Raw genomic sequence first — 24,778 nt, forward strand, 5'->3', positions numbered from 1 at the left:
GGAGCCAAAGCATAGACTGGACGGGAGCCCCCTGACTCTCTAGGTTGTTTCCGAGGGAAGTCACAGTGAGCCAGCTCCACAGCTGCACAAGGCCACTCCGGTTTCACTTCTCCCCGGACACTGTGATGTGTCACCTCTTAGGAACCTAACTGGCTCTTTAATAATTCCCTCCCTCCCCAAGGCTCTATCTGATGGGACGCTGTGCAGGTTGATGGCCCCAGGCAGTACCAATAGAGACGTCTGATATAGCTTTGATCTCTCTTCACGACACTACTCTTCCCAGCTGGACAGAATGTCCGCTCTGCAGGGAGGGCGAAGGTCACTGCTGCTGACTGTTCTGTTGACATGCCTGCTGGGTGGCAAAGTCCCAGCCCAGCGGCGTTCAGGCCAGGCTGGTGAGCGTCAGCCTGGGCAGATTCCTGGCAGGTCACTCCCCATCCTGCTCCCAGGCCAGGCTTATTCTACTCCTAGCCCCACACAGAGAAACACACCCAGTTCCAGAGAACAGCAGTAGCTTGCCTAGGCAGGGCATGGCAGCACAGTGTCTTGTGAACCAGGGACAGTCCCTCAGTCTACACATCTATGAAATCGGTGGACAGATGGCTGATTCGAAGCCCAGAGAGCCTTTCCTAATCTCCAAAGGCCTTGCCTACCCTTCAGGGAGAGGAACCCCAGGACGTGGGCCACTTCTGTTATAGACTGCTGTAGTTCCAGGACCTGCCGAAGGAGCCGGCCCTACCACTCCAAAAAGGGATGCCCTCTGGGTCAGCTATATGGCTTTGGAGAAGGAATCTCCAGTAAGAGAAACGGAGACAGGGTACATGGGTCTAGCTAGAGATCTTGATGACATAAACCATGTTAGGACCTCTGGAAAAAGGGGTGGAGCAGGCAGGTCACACAGCTCTCAGGCACAGATTAGACCTGACGTCAAGGGCAAGGGGCAGAGCCTGCCACTCAGGGTGAGGCCCAGGAACCTCACTGGGTCTCTCACAGATGTCTGCCCTGTTCTTCAACAGAACAGGGACAGTGAGAGCACAGGGCTCGGCTGTTTGTTTTTAATTTAAAGGTTTATTCATTTATTTATTTGAGACAGAGTTATATAGACATACATACTGGAACTATGTATGTAGCCTGGAACTTTGCTATGTAGGCCAGGTTGGCCTTAAACCTACAGAAATCCAGCTGCCTTTGCCTAAGATTAAAGGTATGTGCCACCACACCCCACTAGATTTATTTTCATTTTTACATGTATGGGTGTTTTACCCACATGTATATCTGTGTACCATGTATGTGCAGTCCTCTCAAAGGCCAGAAGAAGGCACTGGATCCTCTGGAACTGGAGTTACAGATGGTTATTAGCTGCCATGTAGGTGCTGGGATTTGAACCCGGGTTCTCTGGAAGAGTAGCCAGTCACCTTAACCACTGAGCCATCTCTCCAGTCCATCATTTGGATCTTTTGAAAGGGTAAAGAGCGGTAGGAGTAGAACACCTGAATGCTTAGATCTCATCAGCCATTGCTTGCTGGGAGAGAGGAGCTACCAGCCTGCAGGAGGCTTCCTGAGGGCACAGTGGCAGAAGACACAGCACCTGGGGCAGAGAGACAGAGAGAGGCAGACCCAGTAGCATCTCCCATTTGCAGCGGAGACAAATGGTGCTCAGTAGAGCTGAGAAAGCTATTCAGAGAGTGAGACAGAATACAGTACAATTCATTAGACTGACCGTAAGCCCAGGGCTAACATTCCATCACCCATGCCCTAGCGGAGAGCCTAGCACTAGACAGACCCCCAAATGGCAGGTCGGTAAACGGAACGGCAGAGCAAGCTCTTAAACCCTGGTCCCAACAGTCAAGCAGGTTCGGGAAGAGAGATCTGGGGCCAAGTCCCTCCCCGAGGAATGGGCAGTTAGGAATCGGGAGAGGACCCTGGGCTGCATGTCAGAGGGCCCCACTGGACATCTTGAGCAAGGCTTTGGCCCTCTAGGGAGGGAAGTCATAGGAATGCCGGCAGTAGGCGGAGTTTTTTGCACAGCCTAGGGTCACTCCCACAATACAGGGCAGAGGAGGAATGCGGGCGGGGGGGAGGGGGGGGGCGGGGGGGGGGGGAGGGCTACCTGACCACCCGGGCAGCTCGCCTGGTGTCTCAAGGACTGACTCACAACACATCAAGCACAGCACTCTGCGTCACACACGGACACTTTCACACGGACACACTGCCTCTGTTTTCAGCTCTCTGTCACAGTTCATATCCCCATCTGTCCCAGTCCTCCCAGGACAGCGCACCACGTCTTTACCTGGATGGGAAAGTAGTCTCGGAAATAGCGCCACACGGCCCAGTTCCGCACCCACTGCGATCTCCTGCCACCTTCCAGGAAACAAAGCACAGTGTTGGGAAGGAGCAGGTGGGAGGGACATTTGAACAATGCAGGCAAGACACAGCCAGTGTGAACCCCCCAGGGAGGTGTCTGTCAGCCCACACGGCCCAGTGTGCCCCTTCCCACATACATTCCCTCTGCCATCCCTAATGAAGGGTGAGCTCCCGTGAAGACACCCCAAACTGTGCCCAGCCCAGCCCAGCCCAGCCTAGGTCTTTCCCATAGAGGCAGCACCCAGGAGGAGGGCTGCAGCCCAGCAGAGGGAGGAACACAGCAGCAGACCCAGACGCTTACCTTTCTTGGGCGTGTTCCAGTCAAAGGCCAGCCAGGTGAAGTAGAGCACAGCTAACAGCCAGCAGTCGGTGCAGAAGGTGTACATAAGAATAATACTGCAGGCCACTCCTGGGGAGGTGGGACAACAGGTCAGGCTCCCAGTCCTTCTAGCTGAGGCATGGCTTCCATAGCACTAACCTAGGCAGAGGTCCCAGACTCCCAGTCCTCCCAGCTGAGGCATGGCTTCCAGGGTCAACGGGCACAGGTGGGTCCTAGCGCTAGGGACACCTGGGCTTGAGCTGGCTAACATGGGGAGACTTCAAGCAATTCCTGATGTCTCCGCTTGCATGATCCCTTTGAGTCATTAAAGCATTGACTTTTCTGTTTTAGAAAACTTGTCAGGACTGACTTGCCTGAGCTAACCCAGCAGGACAGAGGAGAGGCAGGGTTCAAACTCAGCCTTGGAAGCCCATGGTCCACATGGCCTTAGAAGTTCACCAGAGGTGAGAAATCTCAGATTGTCACCGTGGGGTTAGGGTAGAGTAAAGGGGGTATCTGTCACAGGAGGGCTGTCCCCAAGCAGCCCCGGACCAGAGACAGGGCTCACCAGGCCCCCCTTCCTCAAACACTTAGAAAGACTCTCTTGGAACACCTATTTGTGGTAACTGTCCTCAGGGCCAGCTGGCTGACCATAAGGCTGAATGGCCTGGCCCCAGTGGGAAGGAGAGCCAGCATCTCATGGTCCACCTCCAGATACGCTCACCAGGGCGTCTCTTTCCAATGTTCATCCAGCCTCCAGCCCCTCAGATCCTTGTCCCCTCCAGAGGTTTCTTAGTTATCAAATCACCCGACCACACAATCCGAATTCTCCACACGGGAGGACTCATCTCTTCACCCTGGCATTAGACCCACCTAGGGAGGGGGCAGGGACTCAGGCTCTACAGAACTTTCCAAACACACTGCTGAGCCTGTTTCAGGTGACCACGGAAGAAGAGAAAGTCCAGATGCAGATCTCCATGGGCTTGAGTGCAAGAAAACTGTGGCCCTCACCATCCTCAGCCCAGCCTCACTCCTGAGCTGGCCCTGCCCTGGGACAGCTAGAACCAAGCTACAGTTACCAGACAACAGAAGTTTCCTAAGACAATGTAGCAGTGGTACACACAGGAGTTGAGACTTGGGGAGCATCTGCACCCCACACACCCTCCTGAAGACAGTGTGGGTCCCTAAGGCAGCTGGAAAAACAGTCCTGATCATATTTAGGCTGTATACAATGCACTGCTCCAACAATTTGCCCCAGGCCCTTCCTTGATCCTAGAAGAGCCATTCCAGCCCCAGCTTCCACAGGTGTCCAAGCAAAGACTCACTGCATTCCAAGTAGCAGGCAAGGCCCATGGTGTTCAGGAAGGGGCGCGGTGTGAATATTCTAAAGACCTTGCTGCCATCAGGGAGCCCAAACCCCAAGGCTGGGAGGCTGGTCACCATAGGGAGGAGGTATCCATACGTATCTGTCCTGTCTGCATAGCTAAGACAGAGCAGTGAGTGACAGAAGCCCAGCATCCTGGCCCTACACAGCTGGGGGCTGCCCCTGTCCTCTCAAATGTGCATTTTTTCTCACCACCGTCTCTCCTGTCCAACAGAGCTCAGTCCCTGAGTCCCTGAAAACCTTTGGAGCTAGAACAAGGTGAGATTACTCTCCAGCCCCAGCCACCAATATAGAAAGGTTTTTTTGTTTGTTTGTTTTTGTGTGGGTATTTTTTAAATAAATAAAAAAAAGAGCTGCCTGCTGGGTGTGGTAGCACATAGCACACAACTTTATTCCCAGCACTCTGGAGGCAGAGGCAGGTGGATCTGTGATGGGAGGCCAGCCTGGTCTACATACATACCGGCACAGGCCAACCAGGGCTACACAGTGAGCCCCTGTATCAAAAAACCTGATGGAGGGTTGGGCAGGACAACCACCCCACAAAATACCTTCCTTCTGGGAAACCTACAACAGCTCCCTGTTCCCCATTCTCAAGTAATGAGGTTGACACCCACCAATGCCCTGGGCCCAGGACATGCAAGCACAGTGATTGGAACAGCCTGCTTGTTCCATGCAGAGACCGCTCGGGACTACCTGCATGCATCCCTTCCTGTTCCTGGGGCCACAAGCAGCTCACAACTGCAGAGCTCTGGCCCCAGGCTGGTGGTACAGGGAAAAGTGCCGGCGCTCTTCAGTAGGAGCCACAGCGGCAGGGCTGTGGAGAGCAGGGACAGGACGAAGCATACTCGGGGACCGGCCCTGCCAGGTCCTGGCCATTACAGTCTTTACTTCCTAACTAAACAACCTAATAAAAAAGCATACATTACTAAGTGTCCAACTGGGTTTCAAAGGTTACATATTTATATTCCAGCATTATTAGATGGATTCTTAAAAAAAAAACCCAGTGCACTTCATATTATATGATTAAAAGCACCAAGAAGGCCCACAGCTTTCACCAGAATTCTAGAGGGCTACAAGGCACATCAGAAAAACAAAACAAAAAACTGTTTAATGTGAATGGTATCCATAGCAATCTTTGCAATACAGAGTAAGCCTGTGCCAGCAGGTTTGGGACTCAGTGAGAGGGAGCGGCTGGGACTGGGACTGCTCACGTAGTAATTACAACAGCTGAAGCAGGGCTGATACCTGCCCAGCTCTAGCTCCCACCTACACCAACATGTTGGAAAGACACGCTGGGCCAGTTTCTGGGCTGTGGCTGGGCCTCACAGATCATTAACCTACAGCTTGGGGCCAGCCCTGTCACATGCTATATGGCCTAGGATTGCACAATTTACTCAGTGCCCCACAGCCAGGCACTGACCCACTAAGGCAAGGTAAGTATTGACTTCTGGTACAGATAGGAACAATAGGAACTGGCAAAAGCAGGCTAGACAGAGGACCAAGAGGCTGGGGGTCACTGCATTCTTGGTCCCTCTTATTTTCTTCTCCTATAACCCCAGACAAGGCTCTGAACCCACTGGGTCCTTGCTTCCTAACTGAACAAAGATAAGGTTACACTGCTTCTACCCTGGTAATCTAATAAGAGACCAAATGCAAGCCACACTCGGGGTTGGAGATCTAAGGGAGCCAATTCAACTATCTGCCCCCAAACTATTATTTCATCATCGTTCTGAGGTTGTATGACCCTGTAAGAATCTGAGGATAGCTACAGCCTTATAGCAATGAAAATGTATGCATGGCCTTGCATTTAATCTTAAGAGTTCAATGAATCCCCCAAAGCCCACCCTGGACTCTGTCCATTAATTCGGGACCCTCACGGTAAGGGAATGCCCTGGGCATTCAAAACTCAAACTCTGACTTGCTGTTTAATGGGTGCCATGGTCAGTCACTGAACCTCTGAATTTCCATTTCCTCTTCCTTGAATTTAAGAAAAGATACTCCAAGGGCCTCACATACCACGGGATTTGTTCCTTTTGTTCTCAACATGGCCTTAGAGGCTCCATGCCTGCCTCAAAGACAGCTGCTCACACTATCATGTGGATGTCTGCTGAGCTCCCACCATCCTGGGCAGCATGAAGAGTGAGTGGCCGGGGACCTGACCACAAGTGCTGGACACATGGATCCTGCAGCAGGTCTATCTGTGTTCACGTGCTCAGAGACTAACCTGTGCTGCGGTTATAAGGCCTGGGGAGGAAGAGAAGGTCCCAGGAGAGCAGTGTCTGCCCTCTTCCCAGATTCTAGCTGGAAGGTGAAGTACCTAGCCAGGCCTGCAGAAACAGCATCTGAAAGCCACCAGAGGCTGTGACTGCCTCGCTGAAAAAGGTACCAAGCCACGTGGCTAACACAGACAAGAATTATGGGCTAATATGTTATAAGAGTAAATAAAAAGCCTGAGCTAATAGGCCAGTTTGTAATTAATGTAGACCTCTGTGTGTTTATTTGGGACTAAATGGCTGAGGGACCTGATGGGACAGAAACCTCTGTCAACAAATGGTGCCCAACATGTGGACAACTGCATTCACGGAAATCCTGACAGAGCTTGGGAAGTCATTCTAGATATAAAAGAACACAGAGTTAAGCTTGGCTTCTTGATAGCAGCACTTTCTTGGGTGGGCTCTGCTTACTAGAGGCAAACACTCTCATTTAAAAGTGGCTTCCTGACTTAGCTTTAGCTGCAAAACCTTGCAGCTCTTTTAAGAAGTCCTGCCACGAAACACTTAAATGGTGTTAATGAAAAGCTGACTACATGCTTTTTGGTGGTGGCAGTGACCTTGAAACACCATAGAGTTGTGGCAATAAACATGGCTCCAGCCAGTACCTCTGCCATGAGGCAAGTCTCTCAGAAAAAAGTGAAAGAATGGGCTGGATCCAGTCAAAGTTACAGCTTTAATCCTAGACATATCGCTTAGCAAATTAAAGACTCCTGTGGTCAGAAGAGAGATATACAGTAAAGATAGATTCAGACTAAGAAAAACTCTAGCCGGGCGGTGGTGGCGCACGCCTTTAATCCCAGCACTCGGGAGGCAGAGGCAGGCGGATTTCTGTGAGTTCGAGACCAGCCTGGTCTATAAGAGCTAGCTCTAAAGCTGCAGAGAAACCCTGTCTCGAAAACCCCCCCAAAAAAAAAAAAAGAAAGAAAAACTCTAAATAGTTTACTGTGTGTTTAAAAATATATGTAGGCTTTAGAGAGAAAAAAAAAGGATAAAGTCCTTAAAATAAAGAAAAAAAGAGAGTAGTTGGGTGTGGTGGCACACACCTTTAATCCCAAAAATTGGGAGGCATAGACAGGTGGATCTCTGTGAGTTCAAGGACAGGCAAAGATACACAGAGAAACCCTGTCTCAAAAAGCCAAAAATTAAAATAAAAATAAAAGAAAGAGGTCAAAATAAAGCCACGTAAAGATGAAAAGTACACAGAGAGTCTGTATACTGTATGTTATTGTGTTGTCTTTAAATTATTGTTAACAGAGGAAGAAGCAAAAGCTGCTAAAATATTTGATTATAAATGCTGTTGGATTAATTTAATATATATATATATATATATATATATATATATATATATATATATATTGAAAATGCTTTGACTTTAAAATTTAAGTCAAAAGACATGTTACTTTGGAGAACAGGTTTTGCTTTTGTTTCTACAGGAAATGAGGGACTGTGAATTCAATCTGGGCTAAGAAAAATCAGGTTTGATCAAGGAAGACCCCCTGAGAAATCTCTGATAGGAGTGGATGGCCCAGATGTCTGAGTTCTACATCCAGAACAGCCTCAAGATTGCTGGCTGAGATGATCAAGCCTCACAGAATACTCTATCTAGTCAGGTCTTGATCATAATCCTAAATTTTCTTTCGGTCCCCATAGATTATCCGTGTCCCCAATCAGCAGGAAGAATCCTGGAAAACTGCACCTACTTTCCCAAAAAAATGGATTATGGATGTTTGCCTCTGTTTAGAATGTTGGTTACAAGTTGTTATGGATAATGGTCAGGAGAAAAGCTAAACAAAGGATATTAGATTTAGAGTTCTTGTTTAAAAAAAAGGGGGGGAAGAGTGCTGTGGAACAATGGTCTGTACCCTGTCAATTGTATTTTAATAAAACACTGATTGACCAATAGCCAGAGAGGAAGTATTGGCAGGGTCGCGAGAACAGGAGAATCCTGGGAAGAGGGTAGAGTCAGTCTGCAGTCATCACCCAGACACAGAGCAAGCAAGATGTGACTGCCTCACTGAAAAAGGCTAACACAGACAAGAATTTTGGGCTAATATAAGTTATAAGAGTAAATAAGAAGCCTGAGCTAATAGGCCAATTAAGTTTATGATTATTGTAGACCTCTGTGTATTTCTTTGGGACTGAATGACTGCAGGACCAGGTGGGACAGAAATCTCACTCAACAACGGGCCATGCTGAGAGGCAGCGGAGTAACTGGGGAGAACATTCAGCAAAGGGGATCAGGACTGGCATTGGGATCTTGGGACACTCTTCATCAACAGCATTCCTGCGACGGGACGGCCACCTGGCTCAGTGTAGTAGTTTAACCCTTTATCTTTAATCCCTATGGGAGGCAAACAGCAGCATCTTCACAGGCAAGAGGACAGAGCTCAAAAAGTCTATGTAAAGTCGGGGCTTGTCTGGAGTTGGTCTCGAACCTGACTACAGCAAATAGCACACCTGCCTGCTCTTTGCCGGCAGACAAGGAGGCAGTTAGAAGCATGCAGGCTTTGGGCATCCTACAGACCCAGATTCAAGTAACTTTGGGCAAGTTAATCTGCAAAATGAAGCCATACTACATCTCCCATGAATTCATCGAGGTTTCTGGCATGCCTACTGGTAGAGTACGTGACCGCGGGCCCCAAAGATGGGAGTAAGTGGAAAGAGGCTGGGGAGAAGATGATCCCGATGGGACTGTGTCACCCCTCCCTCTACTCTCCCCTGCCCCAGCTGTGCTTACCTAGCACCAGGAAGGACAGGACCCACTGTAGGACTGAGATGACCTGGAGCTGCTTTTCCACCTTGGACCTGTTGAGCCAGGAGACAGTAAAGATGTCTTGGAGGGCCGAGAGGATGCTGGAGCCAGTGCCTGCAGGAGAAGAATACACTATAAACCTGTCCTCCAGACACCCCAACACAACCAGCCTCCCCCAGGAACCTTCCTAGACAGGTGAATGCGGGCCACAGACTCAGAGTAACTGAACCCTCATTCTGCTGCCTAATTCTTCCTAAAGCTGCTTTACAGCATAAGAGCCACAAAACTACAGCTTTAACCCCAGCACTCAGGAGGCAGAGGCAGGCGGGTCTCTGTGAGTTCAAGGCCAGCCTGGTCTACAAGAGCTAGTTCCAGGACAGGCTCCAAAGCTACAGAGAAACCCTGTCTTGAAAAACAAAAATAAAATAAAAAATAAAAAAAAGACAAGGCAGCATGATGGTGAGGAATCTCAGAGCTAGTCCTGGGTTTGGGCCATAGGGAGGCCAGTTCTCTTCCATCTCTAGTGCCCAAACACATGTCTTCCTTTATCTGATCTAGGACAAATATTTAATCTTTGCTACCTGTATCTATGAGGCCAAGGACAGAAGTTCAACATCCCATTTGCAATGCTCTGTTTTGATTTTTGTCCAAGTGCCCTTTGAGCCTCCCGATCCCTGCCTCACTCCCTTTCTCCTGGACACCTCTTTCCGTGAATCTCTTTCCCCTCCAACAACCAGGCTCACACCAAGGCCGCTGAAGACAGATTCGCCTTCACTGTGGTGTCAAGCTTGGGGCTGAGGAAGGACCCAGGGGCATCTTACTTCTCCTAAAGTGGGGGTTATGTACCCCAGCACTGCAGATAAGACCCCAAGCTAGTGGTTGGAACAGTGTTTAGGGAAAGGTCCACAAGACACAGGGAGGCACCTGAGGTACGTATGTTTGCTGCTAAGCAAGTGCCAAGACCGGAAATCAGAACAAAATGTGCTCAGCAAGTTGGCTTGAGCTGTGCCCCAGGATTCTAATAGCTGACAGTGTGACCATGAGGCCTGGTGCCTACAAGGGAGCTGGCAGTAGGGAAGAGCATAGGGTGAGACCCCAGACCACTCACTTCAGCCTTAGACTAAAACGCAGAGGCCATTTCACACCCCAGCTCTGCTGAGCCCAACCATGTCCGAGACCCCTTGTTCAGCACATCTCTGAGCTCCTATTGTGTGCCACCCCAACATTCCTTCCTACCACCCACTGCTGGAGGCCCAGAACAGATGACTCCCTCAGTCTTGACCTTGAGGGTCTCCTGACCATTCACCCTGGCTTACAAGCTAGGAGAAGGGAGAAAGGCGTCTAGGGGGTCACATTTGAACCTCTGCTTTCTGTCAAAACTAGAAGCAGCAAGGTCACAGTCTAGTTCAGAAAGGACTATGCACCCTCTCAGCTCAACGCCCCTGACTGAATAGGAAAGGGCAGACTTCAGGGTGGACAAACCAATCCCTTCACCCCTCTGACGTAATAAACCAGGAGAGGGCTCAGCACTGCCCTCTCGGTTCCACACACTATGAGACCCCAGAAAGTAGCATGCTCACGATCATCACGTACTGGGTACTCAATCACACCCAATGCTCTACAGGAACGGTGGGCAAAGACACAAAAACAAGACTGGGTCCTACAGCCACTCCAGAGGGTTGGCGTATTGCTCTCTTCGTAACTCTCCTACCATCTTAGACCCTTTTCCTCCACCAGGCATGTTCCTTAGGTTTCATCCTGAGCCCTAGGGGGATCGCATTACGGTATGAACGAGGTTACCAGGTAGACTAAGAACCCAGGATTCCAGCCTTAAAACTATGACTTCCCTGTATTACCATTTCTACATATAAGACAAGGTAACGGCCGGGCGGTGGTGGCACACGTCTTTAATCCTAGTATTTGGGAAGCAGACGTGGATCTCTGTGAGTTCGAGGCCAGCCTGGTCTACAGAGCGAGTTCCAGGATAGGCTCCAAAGCTAGAGAAACTCTGTCTCAAAAAACAAAACAAAAAAGCCCAAAAAACAAACAAACACCCCCCCTCCCCCCAAAAAAAAAGAAAAAAAGAAACAAAAACCAGGATCCCTGCTTCTGCTCGGGACTCCTCCTCTTTTGACACAGCGGCTAATGAATGCCAAGGACTCTGACCATTAGGTGCAGAGAGTTCAAGGGTGGACCAAACTCAGGGCCTGGTGTGTATGTCCACCAGCTGAGCCTAGAAAAATACATTTGTCACAACTGAGCCTCTAATATATAGCCTAGACTCCTGACTTAAGGCTAGCTGGCTACATCACAGTCAGCAACAATGGCCACGAGGGCTAAGCATAGATGCTCCACGGGGCAGGCTAGGTGCTCACTAAGCAGGCTATGTGCTCCACTGGCAGGCTAAGTGTTCCACTGGGCAGGCTAGGTGCTCACTGGGCAGGCTAGGTGCTCCACTGGGAGGCTAGGTGCTCCACTGGGCAGACTAGGTGCTCCACTGGGCAGACTAGGTGCTCCACTGGGCAGGCTAGGTGCTCCACTGGGCAGGCTAGGTGCTCCACTGGGAGGCTAGGTGCTCACTGGGCAGGCTAGGTGCTCCACTGGGCAGGCTAGGTGCTCCACTGGGCAGGCTAGGTGCTCCACTGGACAGACGAGGTGCTCCACTGGGCAGACTAGGTGCTCCACTGGGCAGGCTAGGTGCTCACTGGGCAGGCTAGGTGCTCCACTGGTAAAGCCTCCTGCTTGGCAGGAAATGAGTGGGGACACTAGCTGGCTTCTCTGTTAGGAGTCCCACCGCTACAGGAGGCAGAACCTCAGGCTGCAGTTTGGAGGTTTAAGGAAAGGCACACAGGACACAGAGAGGCACCTGGAGCCTACTGGGAAGTTCAAGCCCAAGCCAAGGCCTGAACCCCTCGTCCTACACTGGCAGACCGTGCTTTTCAGTCAGCAGAGCCAACTATAGCCGGTATGGTCTTCGGGAGGCATGCACAAACTCCTTACTGGTCATATTCCTCACCCCAAGCTGAGAAAAACCTAAACATTTTTTCTCCAAAATAACCCAACCCTCCATCTTATTAACTTACAAGTAGACAGGGTTAGAGAGTAGTACCCCATTTCCTCCCCAATATTCATCCTATTATACAGACAAAACCAAGGGCCTGGGAGACTCACCAAGTCCATACCCAAGCAGGCCAGAACCCATTCTGTCCTCCTCCTGCCTCACTGGGCCAACCACCTGTTGCCTGCCCTGCCAGTCCAACAGGAATGCAGTCCAGGGAGGACCAGCTGCATTTCTACGGGAGGAACCGCAGATCCAGGAAAGACTGGGAAGGACGGCAGCACCACATAGCTCAGATCCACTCCCACAAGACTGCTGGTATGACTGCTGGTTCCTCTCAAGTCCAGGTTCCAGGGGGAACCCAGGAGCCTAGGAGACGGTGATTGCTCCTCTGAGCCACTCCCTGCTTTGACACTTCCCCAATGCAGAGGGCAGGACAGGCTACAGCAGAAACACAATCTCTTCTTCCCTGGGGACCACCCAAGCCTGAAGCCACTAGCTTTCTTGCCAGCCCAGGGAGCTTTTCTGTCTGACACTCCCCGTGTCTGCAAACTACACAGTTCAAGAGTTGATTGAGGCCAGGCCAGTTCGGCTCCAGGTCTGGCCCCCCAGAGCTCTGATAGGGCCTGGCTGGTAAGGGAGAAAGGCATTCAAGCAGCCTTGCTGAGAAAGGAAGATGAAGTCAGGCCCTTAGGGCTCCTTCCTTTCAGGGGAGAGCAGTAAGAATGAAGCTTGAGGAACCCTTGAAGCTCTGACCCTTCCAACCACTGCACAGGCACAGAACCCTGGGTGTTCACCATCGTCACCTCATTCTGAGGTTGCTACAGGGTCTCTCAGAGTGTGGACTTAAACCTTCCCTAGTCCTGGTCTCCAAGTCCCTCCCCCTCTGCTGTTATTCAGAGGGTAGGCCGGGAATAGCTTCATTTTCTTTCTGTGTTTTGTTTTCTATTGATTAGTTTTGGTGGTGTTGAGTCTCATACATCCCAGGATGGCCTCAAACTTGCAGTTCTCCTGCTGTGGCCTCCTGAGTGCTAAATCACAGGCATGTTACACCACGGCCACCACTGGAGCAGGCTTCTTAAAGAACAGGCAGAGGCAGCAGCAGGCCTTCAGGTTCTGGTTGCAGGCCAACTCCAGTGTCAAATTGACCAAGGGACTTCCTTCTCTGGAATTCAGTTTCCCCATCTCTAAAATGGGATGAGTTAGATCACATAGTTCATAGTCCCTAGCGTCCACCTCCTGGCCAGAATCTGGGCCCTAAAATTCAGCAGCTTGCAGCAGCCCTGGGACAGTCACCTGGGAAACCAGGAAGTGAGGGTTCCCTCGCATATCCCCAGGGCATAATCAGCTATGCTACCTGGTTGTCAACACTTCCTCTACTCCAGCTTGGTTGGCGGAAGTCCAGCTGGTGAGGAAGCTACAACCAAATGCCACCACCTCCACTCCCAACCTGTTTGACTCCTGGGTAGGGCGGCAGAGAGTCTTAGCATCCAGCCAAGCCCAGCTTCCTCATCCCTTGGCCTCCCTGGGCCCACCCACTCTCTCTTACAGCACCAGTCCCACTGAGACCCAGGTATAGCTTACCTGGCAACCCCCACCCCCTTGAACAGTAACTTGTGAGTATCAATCCTGGAGCGCATTCATCTGTGTGTGCTGAACCTCACACAGGGTTGGGGTGGGGAGGGCTTTAGAGGTTTGCTGTACAGCTGAGATAATCCCACAGTGCCAGCCCAGAAGGCCAAGCCAGCCCTGCTACGGAAATGCTGAACCCTCTCTCCTGCCTTCTCTCAGTACATGTTCTCTGACACTTGCAGGTTCTGCCTTTCATTTGAAGACATCATATTTCCCCAAAGAGATAAGGCATAGGGCAGAACAAAAAGACTAATCCTACGCAGCCAAGACTCGCACAGGAGGCTGATGTGTGTGTGCAAATCCTTGCACGCAGCTCATTTTTTACTCCGTGTCTGGAGGACAGAGGAAAGGGGAACACATCAGAGAGGCCGGGGACACACACATCAGAGAGGCCCGGAGCAGACTCCTTACCACTCTATGCCAGGCCACTTTTCTCATGGTGCTCCTTAGAAGGGTGGGCAAGGCAAGGAGGAAACGAAGGCATGGCGAAACCTCGCTGGTTAGGGTATCACTCCAGGCAGGTATTTGGACCCCAAGTCCCTTCACCACTTGAACAATGCTATATTACAGAGGCTGGTCCCAACTACACATGGTAGTCCACACCCGAACAGATAACACCGGCATGAGATAACACCTGGATGCCTGTTCTGCCCACACCATGTCCCACTGTCATGGGGACAGTTCTGTGCAGACTGGCTATGCAATGGTGAACCCCACCCACATGCGCCTATACTCGAGCTTCTGCTGTGAGGTCATGTGAGCTCACAGTGGACCCAACACAATCTCTTAATCTCAGGGCCCAAGACAGGAGTGGTGAGGGCTGTATTAGAACCTCCTCCTTCAATATCTGATAGCAGAGTGACCAAGGAGGCTACTCCCCAGGGCGGATGGAAACCAGTTTCCTGGCTTTCTCTCACCCTTGCCTAAGAATGGCAGAGTCTGAATCTAAGCCCCCAGTTCTGGGGAAAGGGCCAGCTCTGCCCCATGATGCGACCTGGGGTGTGATTAAACCTCTCTGAGCATAAGAACAACCTGGGGGGGGGGGTTAGAAAAGAGTAAATGAGAGAATATTTGGAAGCCTGATGGATAAAGGTAACTGCTACCAAGCCTAATGAATTGAGTTCAATCCCACATGGTGGAGAGAACCAGCTCCTTCAAGCTGTGCTCTGACCTCCAGACAGGGACTGTATTCAGTAGGGGTGTGTGTGTGTGTGTGTGTTTAGGTTAAAAAAGAACTGCTTTTAATGTTTGTAAGGTGCAGATGGCCAGTGAGGTGAGGCTGTTGCTGCTTTCACCTCCCCAGAGGAGAGGGTATAAATAGTGAGCAGGAGTGCGTGCATTAGGTGTGACAAGGGTGTGCATTGGGGGAAAGGTACAGAGTGTGCTCTGCAGGGCTCTGAAGGCAGGCGTGGAAGGTGACCGGAGACCGTAGGTGGTGGAACTGCCAAGGAAAAGAGGGAGTTCCCCATAAGGCAGGGTCAGAACACATGACCAACAACTCAGAAATGGGGGAGGGGCATCGGACTACCCCAAGGAGGCTGAAAACAGAGAACCAGCTCTTCAAAGTGGCCCCACATAAAACCCAAAGCACAAGCACTTACAAAGTGCCGCCAGGAAGGGAAGGTGTTAGTGGGGGCAGGAGTCGGGAGCGAATGCAGGAAATCATGCCCCCCCAACCTGTCTGGACGCTCAGATACTGCTGAGAGAGAGAATGTGATTATCAGGTGGAGACCAGAGCTATAAAGGAAAACAACTGGGGGCAATGAGTCAGAGCCAGGGGCAGAGAGTCCCCATCCTATAGACGGGAGGGGTGAACACACATTGGGAATCACATGGCCCACAACGCGGTCTGTGTGGCTTCACCAGCATCACCTCCACATCATCATCTGTGGAGGGGCTGCACCCAGGAGGAGTCCAAAGAACAGGAGCCAGGAGAACTCACCTCTAACACACAGGAAGTGTGGCTCGGATGAGTCACTGCCTGTGCAAGCCTCAGTTTCCTCGCCTGTACAATAGGGCTAATTCCTACCTCGCCAGATGCTGAGGGAACTGAGATAATGTTTAGGCGAGAACCCCATAAAAAGCAAGGATCTGTCTGAGTGGCAGTTAATTATCAAGCAAGCCTCAGTGTCCTTCCGCTGTCTTAAAGCAACACAAACCCTGGGTCTAATGCTTCTTGCAAATTGTCACCTTGCTTGGGACCCAGTGTCCTCTTTAGTAATAGGCCCCTGTGGGGAAAATCCAGTCAGAACTGGCCCAGCTATTAGGTCTGGAAAGAGCTAGAGAGCAGAGGCATGAAGGGCCCCCGGGGCTCTCCAGCAGGATGGCATCCTGCCCACATTCCCAGACCCTAAGGATGCCACATCTGTGTCATCTGGACGGAAGCTTTGCCTTGGTTTGCAGAGTGAGGAAGCTACCCTCAAGTCACTCCAAAGGACTGGGCACAAGCTGCATGGTTATGAGGAGCTGACAGTCAAGACACCCAGCCAAGCGCCAAGTGACGCACTTCTTTGAGGCCAGAGGTGAGCTAGCTGTCTTCTGGGCCGCCTCAGGCAGGTACTTTCAGCCAGAGTCCACTCATGTGAAGGTGACAGCGCCAGAGGTGGTGGAATGAACAACCCTTGAAGGCTATGCCTGCCATCTCCAGGGCTGGGCTGTCAATCCAAACCTCACAGGGACTCTCTCCTGACCCAGCCTGCAGTGCCGCCAGGAATGGTTCTCTCACTTCTGAGTCTGGTCAGGTGTTTAACACACACAGAGGAACCCTGTCAGTCACCGACTCCTTGCCAATTAGCCTATCCACCTTCCCCCTGGGAAGAGTTCCTGTGCCCAGTTCAGGACGGCGTGGCCATGCCCGACAGGCTGTCCCTCACTTTTCCATCTGTATCACCTTTCACTATGGGAGGTATATATTATATTAATTTGCGGGAACTATGCCTCACCCTGGGTTCCTAGGCTCAGAACAGAGCCATGCAAAGAGCAGGTGCCTAGTCTACACCTGCATGCTGGAAGGCACCATGATGAATGAAAGGGGCCTGGACAATAGAAATCAGCTGACCTGGGCCAATGGGTCAAAGGGAGTATCATAGGGAACCAGGAAAGGTCTCCTCTAAGTGGAAGGATGGGCTAAAGCCAGGGACAACAGAGACAGTTCTGGAGAGAAATGTACTTCCAAAGTACCCTGAACCAAGGAGGAGGCTTCGAGTCTCTATCTCCCTTCTGCTCCTCAGGCATCTGCCAGAGGCTAGTAGTTCTTGGAGCACCCACCCCAGACAAAACAGGGGACACAAGTCCACGAATTAGACACAGAAGGCTGAGCAGTCCAGGAATAGAGGGATGTCCCCAGCCTCTCCTGGGAACGGGATATCAGATGAGGGATGGGCCTAATAAGAGGAAGGCAGAGCCCTACAAACAGCGTCTGCAAAGGGAAGGGGCACATGAATTGGAAGATTTAGGTGCAAACATCTGGCCAAACTGCAACAGATACTGAATCTGAAAGAGCAGAAAGGAAGGCAGAAGGACTGGGAGGCCACAAAATGCTGGCCTCCACCCGCAACACCAGGAAGAGCCAGCCAATAACCCACCCTTCCAACTTTAGACAGGGCAGTGGTCAGTCACGTACCCGGTCCCAACACCCTGGTGAGTTCTTTCCCAGAAAGAGGAAGTCTCCTTTTGAGGGCTCGTATGGGAATTATGTGTCCTAATATGATGCCTATGGTGACATCTGGCCCGAAAGGGAGGACAAACCACTACAGATGCAAGCCCCAGCCATGCTGTGCTCATCAAAGTACCTGGCCTTGCCACCAAGTCCTGCATTTCAGGATCCTGCTACAGGGAGTCTAGCATCCCAAGTCTCCGTAGATTTTCTGGGACCTTTCCTGCTCTAAGATCTCTGATTTCCCAGTGCTAAATTAAGGGGTAAGGGTACTGCAGATGAGGGCTGAGGTCTTGCCAATTTAGACCTTCTGTACTCTGCTAAAATTCACTAATGGCTTTTTAATCTACAAATGATCCTTCTAATGGGAACATTGGCGCCTACAAGGGTTATCCCAGGGGTTCACGGCTTAACGTATTTAGCTTTCATTAGATACGGTAGAGTCTTGGGAGGGAAAGACAAAAGGGCAGGTCTTTTAAGATGCCAGGTTCCCAGCTCCCAGCCAGGACTGAGACATGAGTGCTTGAGGACCCCAGTGGCCCACTTTCTCTATCCCCACCTTCAGACCTAGCACATTCAGGAATACTGGAGTAGGAGGGGCTGCCATGGCAACACCACCAGCTTGCATGTGCGTCACCAAGGAGTCCCCAGAACAGGCCCTTATGGCAATCCATAAGTTCCTCTGGGGCACTTACCTGGGCCCCAAAGAGGATGCAAGCCCCATTTCTGGTAAGAATGAGGGATAAGAGCAGGCCAGGCCTGGCAACACACTCCAGGTGGCCTGGAAGGACCCAAAGGAACCCACCCAGCAAGCCGTCCTCCCTGCACTGAGGCAGGGTGGGAAACAGACGCAGCAGAGCAAGGTTCCTGCACTGGCTTGGAATGACTAACTGCTAATGAGAACAGACCCCAATGCTTCCTGCTCCTGGGGGTTGGCACACGGGTCGCCAGGCTCAGCACCATGATGGGGGAAATACTCTTGTGTCACAACCCTGTCCACTTCACACACGAAGGGACTCGGAATCAGCAAGAGACAGTGGCTTGCTGAGTGCAGCTACACAGACCTTCAGTGGTCGAATAAGGACTACACATACCTAGGTCTGCCTTCCAGTCCCAAACCCCCAAGGAGCCGACACCGCCTCTGTGTCGTGAATATCTGCCTATCCGAGGCTCCTCTCCTGGGATCCCTAAGTCTTCTAAGGCAGATGCAGATTAATCCCACAGGTCAGGACACAACATCCTCTGTCTCGTTTGTCTTTACTGAGGATTATGCTGGGACTGCAGCCCAGGCTAGCACCTCCACTGGGACTGCAGCCCAGGCTGGCCCCTCAAAGACCTATAGTCACTCTATTTTTCTACCTAAACTTGTGTCTCTTTATATTATTCCTTATGCCTAGGACATCTTTTTAAAAATTATTGCACGTGGGGGGGGCATCCAAGGACAACTTTTGGGAGTCCTTACCTTCCACGATGGGTGACAGGCATTGAACTGGTAAGGTGATCAGGTGTCGAGGCAATACGTTTACCCCCTGGGCCATCGCACTGGTCCTACTTCTTATCTGCCTTGCTGATGCCATTCCGTCCTTCACAAGTCAGGCTGAGCATCCTCTCCTCTGCTAGGAAGCCCTCCCTCATCCCAAGGTGACTTAGTTCCCTCATTCTCCAAGCCCAGTTCCTCCTCTCCTGGTGACTGCTCAGCGCCCCGCCCCCCCCGCCCCCCCCCCCCCCCCCCCCCCCCCCGCCGCCCCACACACCATCTCAATGTGTGCAGACCCCTCTGACCTTGCTTCCTTAAAGTCAGGCATCTTGGCCTACTCGATCTGAGCCCCTCCCAAGGGGAACCTGCTCCAGGAACAAGTCTTCAGCTACTCCATTTTCAGGAAGTAAGGTAGAATCCTTGATGATGAGGCCAAGGAAGTAGGCCACTTAGGAGACCAGTTTCCCCGCATCCCGGAATTACAGCTCCGACTATACCAGGACCATCAAGGACCTTACTGGTCCTCTGTCTATGGTGTTAGGACTCCCTGTATGCCTTACAAATTAAAAAAGGTAACTCACACACAAATCAGTTACCAAACACATCCCATTCACCTTAACTCAAACCCTCAGATGCTAATTTTGAGATGCCTGAATCTTTCTTGTTGCTTTTGTTTGCTTGAGATGGTTTTTCTGTGTATAGCCTTGGTTAATCTGAAACTTGGAGATCTACCTGCCTCTGCCTAAGTGCTGGGATTAAAGGCGCGCACCACTACACCTGGCTTTGAATCTATTTCAAAGTAGGAAAATAAAGTCTCCAGCGGCCGTGAACCCATCATGTCTCAGAGGGAATAAAAGGCAGGGCAGGAATCCTGGCTTTGGCCTTCTATAGTCTGGAACCACATGGGGGATCATGGTCCACCTGGTTCCACCCACTTGGCACTTAGCCCCCAAGCCAAGCTCTTAATCAGACTGGGTCTCAAGGATGGGCAAAGAGACCTGGGGAAAGCTAAGGAATTACAGTGAAGTTAAAGACAGGGCTTCCTGCCAAGAGAACCTGGCAAGTCCCTCTAATGATTCACTCACTCAGCAAATATCTACAGGGTTCCTACTACCTGACAGCACAGTGTTCGGCACAGGCTACACAACGCTCAGGAAGACAAACGAGGCCCCTGCTCCCAAGGGCTGACAATAACTCAAACAGTAAGTGCATGCCACAACTAGGTAATGATAAGGTCTACAGAAGGAAAAGATCTGAGACTAGAGGACGGGGTGACAACCTGATCTACGAAGGGAGAGCAAGTGCAGAGACCCCGAGAGAGAACTCAGTGGTGGACCATGATGGAGGGCCAGAAAGACCACCAGCACACGGCACGGTGACGATGATGGAGGGTCAGAAAGACCAGCACACGGCATGGTGACCATGATGGAGGGCCAGAAAGACCACCAGCACATGGCATGGTGACCAGGAGGTTATCAGGTGTTGGGTATTATCCCGGCAGCCTCATAAATCTGAGGTTTGAAGTCCAGGGGGCGGGGAGGGGGCAGTTCATTTAGTCGGATAAAGTTATGTGGGCTATTGGTAACCCTATCCACCCAGTTTAGGGGGGTTCCCTTGAAAACCTTGGGAAGGAGACACCATGCCCGTCACGGAGTTAAGAAGCAATCGGCACTCATTTGGCAACCGCAAGGCACACATGCTGTCCCAACACCTCTGGCATAAGGAGGCAGACAGGCACCCATGGAGATAGAGCCGGGCTCTAGCGAGTCTTTCACGTCCCTGGACTAGTTCTTCTGGGAACCTGGGTTTCTCATCTGTGCTGTGGCGGTTAGGCCAGATCCAGCACCAATGGATTTTAACTCAAGTACACGCTGCTGAATTCAGGTGGAGGTGGGGCAGAGTTTCCACACTTGCCACTGAGTCACCTGCTAATAAAGCATTACACTTGGCTCTCCTTTCTAAGCTTAGACGAGCCTTTGGCACAGAGCTAACCCAAAAAAATAGTCTCTGTAGCTGGGGGGACAGCCACGCAGAACTGAGGGAGCAGGGACAGGAGAGAGGTCACAGGACACTGTTAGACGATTGCCAACCCTCAGTTCCAGAGTTACCCCCAACAATCTGACTCCACCTAGCATATTCCCAGGGATGGGAGCTCCATCTCCACCATTCAGGCTACGAAATCATCAACAGCTATTAGGATTCTTCTATCAAAACCCGGACTGTGGCTCCACCCCTGTCCTAGGCTTTGGGGGCCACACAACGTACCAGCTCAGAACTACACTGTACTACCTCATGCTGGGCCCTGGACAGAACCCTAAGAATAGCCACAAGCATTCAAGGACTCTACCATGAAACGCTCCCTATGCAAGGGCAAACAAAGCAGGGATGTACATGGATTTAACTATGGCTTCCAAATCACAGTCCAAGCCAGTCGTTCAGAGATTAGAAAATACCACAAGCCAGGAGTAGTGGTGCATGTCTCTAATCCCAGCACTCAGGAGACAAGCCGAGGGGCCTCTGAGTTCAGGCCAGGCTGGTCTACAGAGTGAGTTTCAGGCCAATCAGCAATGCACAGAGACACCCTGTCTTGAAAAACCAAAGGGGTAAAAAAGTACCCAAAACTCCCTCTGTTGCAACAAAGGCATACCACCCCAGCTTCAAGCAAACCGCAGTGTCCAAGTTACGGAGTCACTCACCCATCACGGAACTTCCCTTCACAGAATCCATGCTCTCTGTCCTTCAAGACTGCCACTAACTAACAGGGTGTTCAGTGGGAACTGATCTGAGGCAAACTAGGCCACTAGGGAGTGCCTTCAAGGACCAAGGAGGTAGAGAGGCCTCTCAGAGATGTCACGATAACAAAATTTGCTTGGGCATCCTCCCCTACCCCACCTAGTCTTTCACCAAAGAAGATCCCAGAGAGCTAAACTGACTAGCTTGCATTTCATATTGGTCTTTGTTACAATCTATGAGGCAATCACACCCACATTTTTTTCCATTGTATTTTCAAGGTTGGACAACACCGGGAAACTCTCCTGCTAGGATACTAAAGACCTGCTCAAAATCATCCGATGGGGAGTACAAATCTCCCCAAGTTAAAAAAAAAAAAAACTGTCAAAAACATAGTTACTAGGCTTCCTGCCCCTGGAAGACAGAGGAGAGTCCAGGAAGGATATCTCCACAGGGACCACCATGGACAGCAGACCCATGACCCTGCAATGAAGACGTTTAAAAGCATGCACGTAAGCAAATCACTTCGTTCCCTGTTAAGGATTCTGAGAGAAGATGCTATACACTGGTTCATGGGGCAGCACAAATGATTGCCATTTCGGTACTTCTCCAGGGGCAGATAACCACAGCAACGGTCAGTCAGGAGAACTGATGTTAGTGTCATTGGATAAACCGTGATGGAGTTCCAGCATGGGTTACCTTGCAGCCACCAGCATTTTGACAAATGGCAAGAAATACCCATGATTTATTGTTAAGACAAAACTGGATTTAGAACTGTTATCTATAGTATGGTCTTGACTTTATATAATATGGACTAATAGAAGTTACCACCAGATGGCTGATTTACCTTTTTTCTTTCTGATCACTTCTACTTTTCAATTTCCAATTTCCCATGAACTGGAACTTGCCCTGTAGACCAGGCTGGCCTCCAACTCAATAGCTCTGACTGCCTCTGCCTTCGGGGTGCCCCACCACTGCCCTGCTAAGGAAACCTTGAGTAGCATTTCTTCCCCCTTAGTTTCTCGAGGTACAGCTGAGGAGTGTGGGATGCTTTGCCTTGTATGGGAAAACCTGTGGTGTAAATCTTAATTCTGCCCCCAGTTCCCTGAAGGCCTCAGTTCTCCCTTGAAGGCAGACCTTCAAGAAGGAAAACCAAAAAGGTAGATAACTGAGTTTGAGGCCACCTAGTCTACAAAGTGAGCTCCAGGACAACCAGAGCTACACACAGAAATGCTGTCTCAAAAAACAAACAAACAAAACCAGGGTCTCCCACCCCACTTCTAAATATGTCAGACTCAGGGCGGCTGTTGAGTGGGTGCCACAGTCTGGGTTGCCACACATAAGCTGGGACAGAGGACAGTTGGGGCACACCTGTTCCAGGCAGGCATGTTCTCCATCCAGTGGCTGTATCAGGGGATTGCAAAACCCTTACACCCTGCCCCATCCAGTTTCTCCCAGCCAAATCCTGTTCCACCTTGTGAGAAGGAAGAATAACTGGGGGCTGAAGAGTAAAATATCACTAATAACATGGGAGAGTGGGTGGTGTCGCCCTCATCAGCTGGGGGATGGGAAGTGATGTAACACATGTTGCAACATTGGTGAGCCACCAGGATGGAGAATGAACCCAGGTTTGACTAGAATACCAGGCTGCCTAGCTCAAACCGGTAACCCTCATCCCAGGCAGAAATGACAGGATGCAGAGTTGGGTTCCCCTAACGAGAAGCCAGTCGTGGTGGCACACCTGCAGTCCCAGCCCTCAGGATGCTGAGGCAGAAGGATTGCAGAGTTGGAAGCCATCCTGGGCTACTAGGTGAGACCTTTTTAAAAACTGGAAGTAGTTGTCTGGGACGCCAACCTAAAGTGGCTAACCCGTCCAGTACAGGGCAGCACTGCTAGCCAGAGTCCCTTCCTGAAAGTCGTCTTTTCTGTGGAAAGCTCCCAGGGTGACTGACACTTACCCCATCGCCCAGACCCCTCGCGTGACAGGGCAGATCCTCCATTCTTGTTCTCGCTGCGGGCAGCTTCGGCCCGACGCTCACCCCGCAGGACTCCGGAGTAGGCGGCGATGAGGGTCTTCATGCTGAAGTCGGTGCACTTCACGGCCGTGCAGAAAGCCGCCTCACGCCGCGCCCCTGGCCCATGCCCCGGCCGCCGGGGCCAGGGCTTCGCGCTGAGCTCGGGGAGCCGGGGAGCAGCGCCCAGGCCGTGGCGGCGACCGCACGAGAACCGAGGCAGGCAGCCGCTGCCACCCCAGTTAAGCCTAGAAGCCAGCGAAACGCGGCCACGGCGCCTATCGTCGCCGCGCGCGCGCTTTATAACCTCACAACGGGGCGTGTCGTGACGTCACGGGGCGGGGTTTAAGGCTCCGCCCCGGACCGTACCATGTTCTCGCAGGGGGGTGAGTCTCCCGCGGCTAGGCTATGTACAAAGCCCGGGAAAGCGCCGTGGCCTGACCGGTGTGGGACAGAGTTTAGCAAATATGGTAGAGGGAAGTAGGGTTCCGATGCATAAAAGCACGCCTGGTTTTTCCAGAGACCACCTTGTCTTCCTCCTTCTTCCTCCCTTGCAGACATTGGTACAGCCCAGCAGCTGGAACGTGGGCCGGGAAGTTGAGCACGTGCGGTACGACCGCCTGCGTGCGTGTGCCTGTGTTCTTCCTTTGCTACCCTTGCCTTTGGTTGCAGTTGGGCAGACTTCTCCTGCGGTCAGTAGTGTTGGGATTTGTTCGGTTACAGCTGGGCTTCACAAATCACCCCCCAAGCGCCCTGCTTTCCCTTTTATCAAGGAGAACCTGGAGCAGTGGAATCTGTCGCTTGTAATTCTAGCAGTTGGTGGGGTGAGGGGGGGCGTGTTGAGACAGGAGGATCGTGAGAGATCAAGAGTTTGAAATCAGCCTGGGCTACAAAGTGAGACCCTGTCTCAAAACACCAGGGACAGACACCGTGGAGCAGTGTGATGCACTTCAAATCCAGTCCCAGCCCGCTTTTCCTCAACTTCAGGGGTTTTTGTTTACTTCTTGTTGGTTTTTTTTTTTTGTTTGTTTTGTTTATTACTTTTTTTGAGACAGGGTTTCTCTACGTAGCCCTGGCTGTCCTGGAAGACAGGCTGGCCTTGAACGCAAAAGATCCACCTGC

General features: G+C 51.3%; 1 protein-coding gene across 1 annotated transcript in view; it reads right to left on the reverse strand.

Moving 5' to 3' along the window:
- The window catches only part of Dgat2 (diacylglycerol O-acyltransferase 2), a 30,430-nt gene extending 6,504 nt beyond the window's left edge, over positions 1-23,926 (reverse strand). The window contains exons 1-4 of the mRNA XM_038313359.1: positions 23,603-23,926; positions 9,078-9,206; positions 2,666-2,773; positions 2,291-2,361 (exon numbers count right to left, since the gene is read on the reverse strand). Coding sequence (XP_038169287.1) covers positions 2,291-2,361; positions 2,666-2,773; positions 9,078-9,206; positions 23,603-23,723 — 429 coding nt within the window. The 5' untranslated portion in view covers positions 23,724-23,926. The remainder of the gene's footprint in view (positions 1-2,290; positions 2,362-2,665; positions 2,774-9,077; positions 9,207-23,602) is intronic.
- Positions 23,927-24,778: the final 852 nt, after the last annotated feature.

This window comes from Arvicola amphibius, chromosome 12, assembly GCF_903992535.2.
Source record: "Arvicola amphibius chromosome 12, mArvAmp1.2, whole genome shotgun sequence".
NCBI classification, from domain to species: Eukaryota; Metazoa; Chordata; class Mammalia; order Rodentia; family Cricetidae; genus Arvicola; species Arvicola amphibius.